The following is a 14,465-nucleotide window of genomic DNA, read 5'->3' as shown; positions in this document are numbered from 1 at the left end:
TCAGTCGCTGGACTTGAACTCAGGGTTTGAGTGCTGTCCCTCAGCTCTCCAGCTCAGGACTAGCACTTGGCCACTTTAAACTCCAAAACAACTCAGCTTTGAGCACTCTGTTGGCAGATTAGAGATGACAATCTCACAGGGACTTTAGTCTGCCTGTGCCTGGACTGGCTTCAAACTGCAGATCAATGAGTTTTTTTTTTTTTTTTTTTTTTTTTTTTTACAAACAGTCACTTTTACTCCAATTAAAAGCAACAAAGATGGTCATTGGAAGTAGTTTTTTTTTTTTTTTTTTTTTTTTTTGTCGGTCATGGGGCTTGAACTCTGGGCCTGGGCGCTGTCCCTCAGCTCTTCAGCTCAAGGCGAGCGCTCTACCACTTGAGCTACAGAGCCACTTCCGGTTTTCTGGTGGTTTATTGGAGATAGGAGTCTCACGGTCTTTCCTGCCCGGGCTGGCTTTGAACCGTGATCCTCAGATCTCAGCCTCCTGAGTAGCTAGGATTACAGGCGTGAGCCACCAGCGCCCGGCTGGAAGTAGTTTTATAAGCATGGTTTTACTTATTAAATTACATTTGACAAACTTGTCCTATCTTTTACTGTGGGCCTTCCGGCAACTGTTACAAAAAATTTTAGGGGCAAACTAGAATAATCCTATTTCTTTTTACTTTGAAATAAACCTTTAGGAAAATTTTATCTTTTAAACTTGTCTGGGAGGCCAGCCACTCCCCACAACTTCTCAAATTTTTGCAAGGGGGATGTCATTTTAAATCCTTTTTGTAAAGTTATTTTAATTTGCATTTAAATGCATCATTGAAACACTGGGCTGTATATTCTTTGCCTGTAGGCTGTCCTGTGGGCAGTGAATAGAAAGAGTGGCCATATTTTTTTTCTGCAGTCTTTGTTACCTTTAGGAATTTACCTCCAATTGTAAAATAGTATAGAAATCAATTTCTATCCTTTGCTCATACACCCCGTATGGTCTAACTTCTGGCGATGAACATTTACAGAACCAAATATCTAATGTGTCTTGTGTTTTACCCTTAATTAACAGGCTTTTGGTCATGTGAGATGAAGCAAGGCCAGAGTCTGAGAGAGACTGTGGCATCTCCCAACATGTATGGACTGTTGCACCTCCTGTTGGTAACCTGCAATATTTCTACATATACTGGTTAGAGACCTGGTTTACACTGGCTTTTGCAGGCTGGTGCCACTGGTTTAGGCAGCTGTGACTGGGCATAGTCACTCTGGTCCCTTGATCTTAATTGAAGTTGATCGGCACACAGGGGAGAAAACAGAGAATGAAACCCTTAGCTTTAGTTTACTAGCCATGGTCAGTGAACAATAGTTAACTCTTAGCATAAATGGACATAGGAATGACATAATTCACAGCAAACTTAGTTACCAATTTCATTTACTTTGTAAAGGACATTGTCTTTTTTAAGTCCTTTTCCAAGGTCTTTTAAAACTGCCTGTTTTTTCTTTGGCTTAGTCAGGTCACAAAGTTTTAAAGCAATTTAGATTAATTCACAGCTTCCATTGACAAAGATTTTTAGTAGGCAGAGTAACCTTGAAACCATAATCACTTACATATAGTCAAATAAGACACAGACAGACATGTTTGTGCACAGATTATAGAGCGTGCTTAGATTTTAAAATAGACTTTTAAAGTTTTGAAATTTTAGTGGAACTAATTTTCTAATTATGATGGAACCATGTGGTCATTTTAAAATACAAAACTTTGCCAACAAGAAACCTAGTGAACAGGAGGCAATAGGAACATACACTTGGCCTAGCATAATGGCACCACAGGACAGGGGAGGAGGAAGGGGTAGTACTAAGCTGAAGTACCAAGATGCCAATTTGGCACATCCACCACTTGCTCAATGCTAGAGAGAAGATTAATACACTTTTGGTAATATCCAAACTTGTTGGCCTTTATTTCAGGGAGTTTAGACTTAAACTCACCCATTTTCTATCTAATGAGTAGAAACAAGCAATTACTGGTTACATTCTTCCAGGGCTTAACCAAAGCGTTTAGCATATGAAATACTTGTGAAAGAGGTTACAAGCAGGTAATTTTGGCAAGAGGCAAAGTTTAAGGGGAGGGAGAGAGAGAGAGAGAGAGAGAGCTACTTGCTCAAGCACTCTCAGAAGTGGAGTTTTAAATGTGGGGCCAAATTTAATGATGGGGACTCAACAGCCCTCCAAGGCCAGGTGGCCTTAATGTAAAGAAATTTAGTGTCCTTCCCATGGTAAGTGACCTGAAGCCATGTGCCTAGAGTAGAGTGTCCTCTGCAGTGCAGGTTGGCTCCTAAATAGGTGGTGGCCCCACCAGTGGAGACTGTCCTTATGTTGGTCCAAGGTGGGTCCTTGGGCCATGGTAGGCCTCTAGTGGCTAATTCCAGCACTTGGCCAAGTTTTTGGTCAGATGGTGAGGGTGGGGCTCAGTTAGCCCAGAAAGGCTCAGGTGGCCTTACCACTGATATTGGAATCAGAAACCCTGACCTCAGACAAACTTGTCACTTACCCTGGAGTGGGAATTAATTAGTGGGGCTGGATGGGCTGGTAGAGCACTCAGTCAGGAGAAAGTTACCTTGATGGTCCTCTGGTGACTGGAGTGAAGGATCTCAGAATAGGTCCCAGGGCAGCTGTTTGAACTCCCTTCTGAAGTGCAGGGGGAGCAAATGCACTGGGGAACCTATCCCAGTATGGAGCCACCAGTGAAAGAGGATCAGACACATCCATCCTATGGGACCATGCAGAGGCAGGCAGGCAAAGGAGAAAGATTATTACAAGGTTTATTAGAGGAGCCATATTTCCCCCAAGAGGGAGCACATGACCTCCATCATCATCCTGGTAGCAGAAGTATCTGAGAGAAAAGGAAGTGAGGTAGATGGGAGTTCAGGTGGGTCTGGGTGGAGAGAGGGAGAGACCAGTTGTATGGAGGGAACTCCAGAAATGGGAGGGGGCCCAGATGAGGGTGGAGCTGAGGACCAAAGGTGAGCGATCTACAAACTGCAGTTCAAAGCCAGTCCAGGCAGAGAAAGATTATCATCTCTAACTAGCCAGCAGAGTGCCAAAAAAGCGGGCAGAGTTGCTTTGGAGTCCGAAGTGGCAAAGTGCAATCCTTGCACTGGAGAGCTGAAAAACAGCACTCAGGCACTAAGTTCAAGTCCAGTGACCAAGGGAAATGTCAAGGTTGCGTTTACCCTAACATAGAAAGAGGCACTCCTGGGACTTTGGCAATAATGTTTGGCTCTTCTAAAATTGATCAGAGCTGGAGGTCATGGCAAGCTACTTTATAAGCATGCATAACTGGGCAAGAACTTGTCAACCATTTGTAATAGTTGGCTGTAAAAGGCTGAGGTTGTGAATTGTGGGGAATAGCTTAAATCCAAACTGCTCTGTATGTGCTTAAAACCCTAATTGGCAGTAAATTCTGGGCTGACACTAAACAAATAAATTTGTTTAAGAATAAAATATGAAATTGTTAGGACCAGATCAAAAGTAAAGAGATAGGGTATTAATCAGAACAAGGAAGGAGAAAATTCAAATTTAACTGAGACAAATAAGTCCCAGGTAAGCAGAGAAACATTGGTATAAACACCAAAATAAAACAAAATTGTGGTCTGATAATTACTAAAAAGATCATTTATATCAGGATTTAGACCAAATGTTAAATTTTCAAAGATAAGGGCTTAAGTAGAGAGTTAAGCACCAGGAGCTACACTAAACATCTGTATTCCAAAGGATGGCCTGCCTGTCCCACCTAGGCTATTTGAGGAGCTAAACAATGCTTTCGCCCATTTGGGGAGGTAATGTTTTCCTAGGATTTCAAGGTAAGACTTGTCCCACCTCCAGGCCTTGAAGCTGGGTGCAATGCCCCCATCTCCAGCCTAGATACCAGGATGTCTACAGGCAGTTGTGTGGACTCAACCACCCTATTTGCCTTGATGCAATTTGTAATCACTAACTGTTAGGTCTGCTTTTATAACTTGTTTGTCAATTACAAAACTGCCACTGAACACCTACAAGTGGAACTTCTTATGGAGCTTACCTTTAAACATCCTAGACTATTTAAATCTTTTACAAACCAAAGTACTAAACAGGCTATGCTGCTATAGCCGCCCCCCAAAGGGTCCATACAGTTATGAAAAGTTAAAAAATTATGCCTAAACTCTAGTTTGGAATAAAATGTAATTAGTAAAAAGTTGTCACCTTGACAAACTACCCCACACCATATTCTAAAAGCCAGTGTACAATCAGAAAAATATTAGGGGAGTTTACTAAAGTTAGTCCCTAGGTAAAACTTCTTTAATGAACCTGTGTAGACTAATGCCAACTGTTTACACACCCATAAAACATTTAAGCTTCAATTATTAAAAAAACAAAAAAGGGGAATCCCCAAGGGAACTTTTGCCTTAACCTTATTTACTCTAAATTTTTAAAATTTCACTCAAAGTGATCCTTTCACTAAAGCTGAAAAGCATTTTATCCCTCTAGCACCACCTCACTATCTATTCCCATATGGTTTAAAAAATTTAATCAATGAAGAATAAGACTAATGCCCCATAAGTGAAAATAGCGTTTCTATCATTCCAGATGGATCTACTGGCAACATCTGGGTCCCTTTTTGACTCATCCGACCTCCAGAGAAGCAAAAACAACACAACACAACCCTGAGGAAGAACATCTAGTACGCAGATTTGCAGACCTAAGGTTGAAGTCTGGAGGAAGCCATCATCCTTATCTTAAGAAAACCAGCTTGACCCCAGCAACATGGGGTCAGAATAAGGTGTTGACACAAGACCGAAGCCACCCTGGTCAGTACAAAAACCCCTAGAATACCTGAATATCTGTTTTGGCCATGATTGCACTGCTTGTGAATACTTCTGCAGTGAGTAGTGAACATGCATATTGGGCCTATGTCACTCACCGACCATTGTTAAAATTAGTGGATTAGCTAGACCAAGGTCCGGTGGCGTATACAAATGACAGCATGTATTTTCCTCCACCATGGGATCATGCAGACCCTACTCATCCAGGTGAGGAAGGCATACCTTATATTATTTCCTTAGGATTTGAGTCTTTACCACTGTGTTTAGGGACATCACCTTGCTTACCAACCAGAAGACAGGTATGGGCATACATCTTGCCTGATGATAAAATCAACAATCATATGGGGCTATTCAGCACAATTTCCTTAAATTTTATTGGTAAGGATCATTCTTATACAAATAAGACTGGGCGACCACCTAACCTAGTATGCCAGGACATTAATTATTGAATTTTGTTTATGTTTCTATTCAGTGGTCTCAGTGTCAAAACCCTAGAGGAAAGATTATACAGCATAATGATAACATCTCATTTATAGATTGAGGTCCTCATGGATGTTTCATTGCCAATTATTCTGAAAAGCATGTTGGTGATTGGTATACTAATAATTCTTCTGATGGTGACGTCTATACAATGGAGTTATAAATCATGTAGAACCCATTGGCTTGCTCACCTGACATGATGGAGGCCTTGTGCCTCGTAGGCCACATATAAACTTCAGGGGACACTTAGGGCCTGAGCAGTGGCATTTATAAAACTTGCCACCCAATTTTATACAACTCAGAATTGGATTGGTCACTTTACTAGGGCCCATGAGGCAAATTATACATTTTACAGGAACCATTCTTTTACTGTACAGGGTTGTATTAAACTTTCCTATGTCCTAGCCCACAGGGACAGTGTCAATCAATGAGAACCCACGCAGCCTGGACTCTTTACATGCTTAAATCATACTATTTCTTTTAATATGCCTTCTCAGTCTCTCCTGATATTAAGATCTCGCTTAGGGGTCTGGGTGCCTGTTAACCTCACCCGACCTTGGCAGGAGAGCCCCACTGTTGGTTTGTTGACAGGAGTCTTCCAGCAACTGCTGAAGAGAACTAGGAGATTCCTGGGTCTGAGTGTAGCTGTGATCCTTGAAATGACTGCTATCACCATGACTGCTGCGACTGCCGGAGTGGCCCTGCATTCCTCCATCCAAACCAAGGACTTTGTAGAGAAGTGGCTGGACTGTCACCAGCTATGGACTCATCAGCACAATATTAAACAGGACATTGATTCCCGTCTGAACACCCTGCAACACACGGTGCAGTGGATGGGAGACCAGATAATTGATCTGCAGAAACAGCTAACCTTCAAGTGTGATTAGAGCTCAATAAACTGTGCATCACTCCTACTTGATTCAACACTTCTAACATTACTTGGCAGGGACTTCACTACCACCTGCCAGTCTTGCAAGGAAATTTGACTTGGGACATCCACTAGTTACAGCAGGAAGTCATTGAGACTTTCTTGGCACAACTCCCTGGGGTGGGATATGAAGGTCTGGCTGAGGGAATTGCATCTGTGCTAAACCAATTGGACCCTCGAACCTGGTGGCACAGTTTTACCCATAGTGTTTCTACAGGATTGATTGCATTATGTCTTGTCAAGATATTGCTGTCTACATTCCAAAATAGTTTCTGCAAATCCCTTCTGCAAAGGATCTCTTGCTTACGGTTGTACTTAAAAAACAAAAAAGGGGGGAGATGTCAGAGGCATCAACCGGCATAACCCCATCTGTTGCTGTTTCCACAACGGGATCTGGGAACACGATGTGTGGTATAGGCAAGAAGGGACTACACCATGTGGGTATAGACAAAATTTATTGGAACATCACATGCTTATATACAGCACACAAGCAGGAGAAGTAAATCTTCAGTCAGGGGCAGAGAGTTAAACAGTTTTATGGGAGCACAGACAATGAGAGTTTAAACAGAAAAAGCTAATCCTTGTCAACAAATGTGGAGCAGTTCCACTAAACAAGGTTGTAAAAGTAGGTAAAGCACAGGTGATTTACACATGGGGGGGGGGTCTCCAGGCATTGTTCTACGTGGTTAAGTAGATGAAGCACGAATGGTACTTTGAGCAAACCATTACCTGAGTCTTGCACCGGGGCAGAACCTTTGCCCAGCATGGAGGAAAGGGTGTCCCTTCCTCCCCGAGAAGAATTGGTAGTGGTCCTGTGGCTCAGGTGGTAGGGCACTTGCTTTCAGCTGAAGAGCTGAGGGACAGCGTCCAGGCCCAGAGTTCAAGCCCCACAACCAACAAAAATAAATAAATTGGAAGGAAGGGATGCATGTCTGTATCCACCCTCAGGGCACACAGGTGCTCAAATGGGGTTTTGCAGGCCTATGCCTCCAACACCCATATGAACCCCTCTCCTTCTGCTCCCACTCCAGCTCCCAGATCTTAGGCAGATTGGGTGGAAGGGGGCTGTGTCAGTCCTGGAGTTTTTCTCCACCTCTGGCTGTGCCTGAGCAGCTGCAGGAGCCCTGGCCCATGCTGCACGAGGCAGCAACAACTGCTGCAGTCGCTGCTGCAAGTTTGGCCATTTGGCTCCACTCCTGCCTGGTTGCCCTGACACTGGAGGAGTCTCGCTGGCTCCTTTGCTGTTTCACACTGCACCTCCAGCCTAGGGATGAGCCCAGGAAGCTCGGCGCTGGAGCCTTTGAGGCCTGAGGTCAGCCACTGGAGGGATTTGGAGGGGCTGCCCTGCCTGCAGGGTCTGGCCTGAGGAGCCTGTGCCCCAGTCATGGCTGCTTGCTGCTCAGAAGAAGCGGCGGTGGAGCTGGCCTGTAGCCGGCTTGCTTGCTCCCTCCGAGGCTCTTACAGTTGTGTTACTGGCAGAACAATATCCCAACTGCTCTAGTACTATTTTATTGTATTTTAAAAATAAAAGACTTCATGGGCCCCATAAGTGCTTTATGAAATATGACTGGCAGCCGCTATTTAAATAAATGTGAGAATTCAGGAGTTTTTCTTTTATCTTCCTAAGTGATTTTTTTTGTCTGTCTTGGGACTTGAACTCTTGGCCGGGGTACTGCTGTCCCTTAGCTCTTCAGCTAAAGGCTAGCACTCTACCACTTGAGCCACAGGACCACTTAGGTTTTCTGGTGGTTTATTGGAGATAAGAGTCTCATGGTCTTTCCTGCACTGGTTGGATTTGAATCTCGATCCTCAGATCTCAGCTTCCTGAGTGGCTAGGATTACAGGCAGGAGCCACTTGTGCCCAGCTCTAAGTGATCATTTTAAAGGCTAAGCATAATAGATCACTCCTGTAGTACCATCTACTTGGGAGGCATAGATTGAGAGGATTGCAATCCAAGATCAACCCAGGCAAAAAGTGAGATCTGATCACAATCATCAAGCTGGGCTGATTCCAATAATCTCAGCTAGATGGGAGGCTGGTCCTGGGATGGGAAGAAAACAGGATGCCCTAACTTAAAAACTAAAGTACAAAAAGGCCGTAGTGTGGATTAAGAGTTAAACACCTGCCTAAGCATGAAATCCTTTGTATAAACCCTAGTACTGAGAAAAGGAGGGAGGGAGGAAAGCAGGAAGGGATATAGGGGAGGGAGAGAGATGTTATTTCATTAATTTTACATTTTTCCTAACACCATTCATTTTGAGTTTCTTTTGCTCAAGACTAGCACTCTGCCACTCAAGCCTCAGTACCACTTCCAGCCTTTCTCTTTATGTGGTACTGAGGAACCAAACCCAGGACTTCATGTATGTGCTAGGCCAGCACTCTATTACTAAGCCACATTCCCAGTCCTTCTTTTATTTTGTAAGATGAGCTTTGGTTTTGTGTTCTTCTCTTGGCATGGAACTTAGGCTAGTCTCAACCTAACTTCTGACTCAGCCTCCTAAATTCAGAGATTGCAAACATAGATCACCATACTCAGCTCAGGATTCCTTTGAGAGAATCATCTTTTCAGAGACAGAGTTATTCTGTCTTCCTTGGATTGGATGGCCTTTTGCTTTTGGCATTGTGTTAATCCCATTTCTTGTCTTGATATATTTCTCCTTCTAGATCAATAGAAAATTTTCAGCTTCCCAACTTGAAGCCTATTGGTCTCATCCAATAATATCACAAAATTGGTGAATACCATTACCTGGCATCATGGGCATGCCAGCCAGCTAAAACTCAGCTATCAGATGGGCTTGGGCTTCAACAATGCAGGCATTTCTCTGCATAATCTGAAAACTGTCATAGATAATGTTGGTTTATTCCATCCTGTTTTCAGCTGCTTGCCATTCTGAGCTTTGTATGTTTTTGCTTTCTTTTATTTATTTATTTATTTATTTTTGAGTCATAGGCCTTGATCTCTGGGCTTGGCTTGGGTGATGTCCCTGAGCTTTTCAACTCAAGGCTAGCACTCTACGACTTGAGCCACAGAGCCACTTCTGGTTTTCTGGTGGTTTATTGGAGATAGGAGTCTCACGGACTTTCCTCCCTGGGCTGGCTTTGAACCACGATCCTCAGATCTCAGACTTCTAAGTAGCTAGGATTACAGGTGTGAGCCACCTGTACCCGGCCCTGACTGAATCTTGAAAAGAGAAGACAGGAATAGGTCAAGAGACACACATTATCAAAATGGGGATGGGAGGGATCGAGAGTCCTGACTGAGCAGTGGATCCATATAAAGTCTGATCAGACTTACTCCAAACATGAAGGAACATCTTCAGTCTGGATGTTGGATGCCTCTAAACATTGTCAGGGACATGAAAGGAGCAGGGTTGGGTTGAAGGTTTAGGGAGCACTGTGGGATGAAGTGTCATTAAAAACTCAGCTCTGGGGCTGGGAAGTTGGCTCAGTGGTAGAGCTCTTGCCTTGCATGCCTGAGTCCCGGGGGTTCGATTCTTCAGCACCATATAAGCAAAATGGAAAGCCGGAAGTGGCGCTTTGGCTCAAGTGGTAGAGCACTATCCTTGAGCTGAAGAGCTGAGGGACAGGGCACAGGCCCAGAGTTCAGGCCCCACAACCGGACCCTCCCCCCCAAAAATAAAACTCTCAGTTCTGACAGCACAGATCAAGTGTATGTCTTGGGAGTCCCCTGTTGTGCTGTGGCAATGCTCTTCCTGTGTATGTCTGCCTAGAGGGGGAGGTGTTTGCTCCTCATTTGTCATTAATTCTAGAGGACAGAGGAGCCCCATGAGTCCAGTAAACAGATGCTTTCTGGCAGCTTCTCACAGTGTTTCCTCCAGGCAGCACCATGCTCTTTACTTGCTCTGATGAGGCAGCTGCATATGGGTCTGCAGGAATTTCTTGTCAAGAAATTAGAGAGTCATTCATTCATTACTCTATAACAAAGAGTGGCAATGCCTAACTATAGGTTGCTTTGTTATTCCAATGTGTGTGCTACTGGCACTGGCTTGTCTCTTCAGTCTGCACAGGCTCAGGACAATACTATAGTCAGCTCGGACACACCAGCTTACACCCAGTCACTACTCAGAATGTGATGTCAAAGCTACTCCTGGTAATAGATGACAAGGCTGTTTAAATCAGAATAAGATCACAGCAGAATGCACTACGATATCTTTTTGCTCCTCTGATTTTACAGCTTCTAAGCTAGTGTTTCCTGGCTTCCTATCCTTGTGGCGTAGTATGAGAGCCATCTAGGTTGTTGCAATGCATCAGCCAGGAGAAGGGTGTCTATAGTCAGAGAATGACACAAAAAATAGCATCTGTGGTGAGGTTAGACTTGGTGTTGGATTATAATTAAGCTAGTTCTGCAAAGCTGGGAAGCATGGAAATGGACTGCCATTGTGAAATGGACATGGGATAATTTAGGAGACAACAAGGATCTGAGTAGCTCTCACCTGTAATCCTAGCTACTCAGGATGCTGTGATCTGAGTACTGAGGTTCAGAGACAACCTAGGCACAAATATCAGATAGTTTCTTTCTTCCAATTAACTAGCAAAAATGAACTAGAGCTGTGGCTGAAGTACTAGCCATAAGAAAAAGAGCTAAGGGTCAGCACTGAACACATGCTAGCATGAAAAAAATGAGAAAGACATAAGAAGGGAAATTACAAGAAACTTACTGTGAACAATTAGACCTCTAATTATCTTTCTTTTTATTAGCAAGTATTGGTTGTACAAGAAGGAGGTTGTGACGTTCCCATACATGGATACAATGTATCACAGTCATACCCACTCCATCACCTACCCAGTCTTATTTCCAGTTAACACTAAAAAGCCAGAAGCAGTGAGGTAGCTCAAGTGGAAGAGTCCCAGCCTTGAGCAAAAATCTGAAGTGACATTACCAGGTCCTGAGTTGAAGCCCTAGTACAAGGACCACCACACCCAACAAAAATAAAATATTCCATGGGAATGAATGTAGATCTTGTAACATACAACTACAGAAAATAGTAATGTCTGGCATTGAGCTCCCTTAAATTATAAATAACATGAGGAAACAAAGGTCCAAAGTCTTTTTGAATAGCATTTTATTTTCTGAGGATAACAGAATAACAAGACATTGTTATTGTCTGTTCTGTCACATGGTGTTAGATATAAGTATGAGATACTCTGCAGGAAGAACCTCTGTGCAACTTCTGAGGAAACAGAAGTTGGCTGTTCTTTTAAGGGTGAAGGAAATACTTTGTATCTTTTGATGGCGGTGAATCTATGGGAAATCATCAACCTATTAAAAAAACTAGATATAGTTATAGAATTATATCATCTTATATTAAGAAAGGTCATTAAAGGCACTTTAAAACTAAACAAAGAGGGGCTGGGAAGGTGTCTGAATGGTAGAGTGCTTGCCTCACATGCATGAGGCCCTGGGTTCAATTCCTCAGAACCACATAAGCAGAAAAGCAGAAAGTGGTACTGTGGCTCAAGTGGTAGAGCACTAGCCTTGAGCTGAAAAGCTGAGGGACAGCTCCCAGGCCCTTTGTTCAGACCCCATGGCCAACAAAATACATACATACATACATACTTACATAAACTAAGAATAAGAACTTTAAGAGCGTAAACTAATAGAAATGGAATATAACTTAAATAGCAATCTACAAATTTATACTGTTAAATTCATTGAGTACTTAAACAAATGGGGAAATTCAATTCTTTCCCATAATAGATTGTTAACTGAAGAATATAATTTGAGTGAGGGAATTTTGTGTAGATGCCTATTACATATCATCTAATAGAAATGCCATGTAAGCCAGAACACAGAAGCCTCCCACAGGACATAGTGCTGTCTGAAAATGAACTCATGGAAAAATGGTACAAAACCTCGTTCAGAAGTCATACTAAAATTTTTCTGTGTATATGCTGATCCTGGGGTTAGAACTGAGGGCTTGGGTGCTGTCTTTGAGCTAATTTTGCTCAAGACTAGTGCTGTGCCACTTGAGTCACAGCACCACTTCCAGGAGTGTTTTAGTAGTTTTTTGGAGATGAGTCTCATGGACTTTCTTTCATGGGCTGGCTTCAAACATTGGTCTTCAGATCTCCACCTCCTGAGCAGCTAAGGCTATAGGCATGATCCAGCAGTGCTGGGCTCCAAACTGACAATTTTCTCTCAAGAAATATCACTTCACACTGAAATAGTGAATCCAAATAGCTCATAATGGAACAAGGAATAATATTTCCACAGCAACCTATAGTGGATCTATTCGCATATACTGTGACAGATACCAAATGTTCCCAAATCAAATCTACCCTAACCATTTTTCTCTCATAGACCCTTCTTAAAGCAATTTCAGCAGGTTTTGTTAGTTTGTTTTGTGCTTATTCTAGGTCTTGAACTCGGGGCTTGAGTACCATATCTATGCTCCTTTTGCTTAATCTTAGCATGCTACCACATGAGCTACAACCCATTTCCTTTCTTTTGGTAGTTTTTTTTTTTTTTTTTTTTTTTGTCGGTCGTGGGGCTTGAACTCTGGGCCTGGGCGCTGTCCCTCAGCTCTTCAGCTCAAGGCGAGCGCTCTACCACTTGAGCTACAGCGCCACTTCCGGTTTTCTGGTGGTTTTTATTGGAGATAGGAGTCTCACGGTCTCTCCTGCCCGGGCTGGCTTTGAACCGCGATCCTCAGATCTCAGCCTCCTGAGTAGCTAGGATTACAGGCGTGAGCCACCAGCGCCCGGCCTTTTGGTAGTTTTTTGGAGATAAGACTCACTGATTTTTCCTGCTTACAACCTTCTGAATAGATAGGATTAAAGTTGTGAGCCACTTTCCCCCACCTTCATTGTTTACTTTTGTAGGAGCACATAAAGTACTTCCACCACATTTGTCCATTTGCCCTTCCCTTCACAATGCTACCCCCACCAAAAACCTTATAATAGATTTCTTAATCCTTTGATTAAAGTAAACTAAGCAAAGAGACAATTAAAAATGATATGCTATGTCTTAGGTTGCCTTGATCTTAGCAGAGTATCACTTCAAGTTAAAACTGATTAACAAAAATTGAAGAAAAATACCGAGGAGACTCAAAATTGAACAAAGTAAATCCTAATCTTCAAGTTTCAGGTCTCCAAGTAAAAGGAAAGCAGAAACTGTTGTTGGGAGTTCCAGGTAACCAGTGAGGCTTGATAGTCAAAAGTGATGTGTGATCCTGAAGTCTGAGGGGAGGATGAGCAGTACTAATGTATAAGTGTTTAAAATCCCTCACTTCAATGGTTATGCTGGGGTGAAGTTGAGAATGTCCTTGTTCAAGGTTTTGGGTATCATCATATTTATGACTTCATGAAATCCCATAACATCATGATGCCTCTTCCTGAAAATTCATTGAGTAATCCTAGCTACTCAGAAGGCTGAGATCTGAGCATCATGGTTTAGTTATCTCCAATTAATCACCAAAAAGATGGAAGTGGAACTGCAGCTCAAGTGGAAAATCACTAACCTTGAGGGGGAAAAAAAGCAAACAAGAACAGATTCTAAGCCCTGAGTTCAAGTCCTAGCAGTGGGGATGGGGAGAGTTTGATTGAGAAGGAAGACAAAAGACAGTCAAAGCCAAGAGTAAAGTAGGCCCTAAAAGTTCAGAGATTACAACCTAGAATGCCTTTAACCAAGGATGCTTGTCTTAGTTGGGTTTTTCTTATTGTGATTTTTATAGGCAAACAGCATTGAATTGGAGAAAAAATAGCTTTCTCAACCTAAACCAAATATCAAAATGAAGAAAAAGTCTATCTTGTGCAAGCCTATAAAGCAGGAGTTACTGGAGGGGAATGAAGAAAGCCTAAAGAAGAGCTCAGCATCCCAGAGAATGGTGTGTCAGACCAGGAAAGCAAAGAGGAGGACCAGGAGCCAGAATCATCATGTGACCTCAACTCTGTGGATATGTGCAGAGTCATGTGTTCACTCACTAACTCTTAGGATTTTGTCATGGCTAGGACACTAAACTCGCTCCTTACTCAAATTTTCCCTTTCATCTGCTTGATCTCAAAACTTCTTAACTTGGGTGGCATTTTTTGTGCTTTTGAAAATTTTATTATTTCTCAAAAACAGCCTTTGAAGTGTTAAAAGGACATCTGGGTGAATAAAGTGGAAATATTCGAGTTTGGTTAAAAAAAAATGAATGAACTGAGGCAGTTGGAAGACCATGGGAAGAGGTGTAATAAGAATAGTCTCTTACGTGGGAAA

General features: G+C 42.7%; 1 protein-coding gene across 5 annotated transcripts; it reads left to right on the top strand.

The window, feature by feature from the left end:
• The first annotated feature begins 338 nt into the window (after positions 1-338).
• Positions 339-14,403, top strand: LOC138805457 (endogenous retrovirus group K member 18 Env polyprotein-like). Of its 5 annotated transcripts, none has more exons than XR_011365547.1 (3): positions 426-1,137; positions 4,600-5,042; positions 13,939-14,403. XR_011365547.1 is itself a non-coding variant. In XM_069990259.1 (3 exons), exons 1-3 carry the CDS (start codon positions 1,066-1,068, stop codon positions 6,200-6,202), a joined length of 585 nt encoding a protein of 194 aa, XP_069846360.1. In that variant the 5' UTR covers positions 431-1,065; the 3' UTR covers positions 6,203-7,860. The 5 variants fall into 5 exon arrangements, 1 of the variants encoding a protein (XP_069846360.1); XR_011365546.1 differs by lacking the exon at positions 13,939-14,403 and adding an exon at positions 5,907-7,860 and having other exon boundaries at positions 427-1,137; XM_069990259.1 differs by lacking the exon at positions 13,939-14,403 and adding an exon at positions 5,907-7,860 and having other exon boundaries at positions 431-1,133; positions 4,600-4,820.
• The last annotated feature ends 62 nt before the right edge of the window (positions 14,404-14,465 follow it).

This window comes from Dipodomys merriami, unplaced genomic scaffold (assembly GCF_024711535.1).
Source record: "Dipodomys merriami isolate MVZ:Mamm:240054 unplaced genomic scaffold, mDipMer1.0.p SCAF_3936, whole genome shotgun sequence".
NCBI classification, from domain to species: domain Eukaryota; kingdom Metazoa; phylum Chordata; class Mammalia; order Rodentia; family Heteromyidae; genus Dipodomys; species Dipodomys merriami.
Note: the sequence above shows the minus strand (reverse complement) of the source record. Positions and strands in the feature narration are given on the sequence as shown.

Excerpts from the sequence above, each read along its gene's own strand:
- LOC138805457 (XM_069990259.1), top strand. The coding sequence starts at position 1,066 with ATGAAGCAAGGCCAGAGTCTGAGAGAGACTGTGGCATCTCCCAACATG. Across the intron at positions 1,134-4,599 it reads TATGGACTGTTGCACCTCCT|ATGGATCTACTGGCAACATC; the intron begins GTTGGTAACCTG and ends CTATCATTCCAG. Across the intron at positions 4,821-5,906 it reads ACAAGACCGAAGCCACCCTG|GAGTCTTCCAGCAACTGCTG; the intron begins GTCAGTACAAAA and ends GTTTGTTGACAG.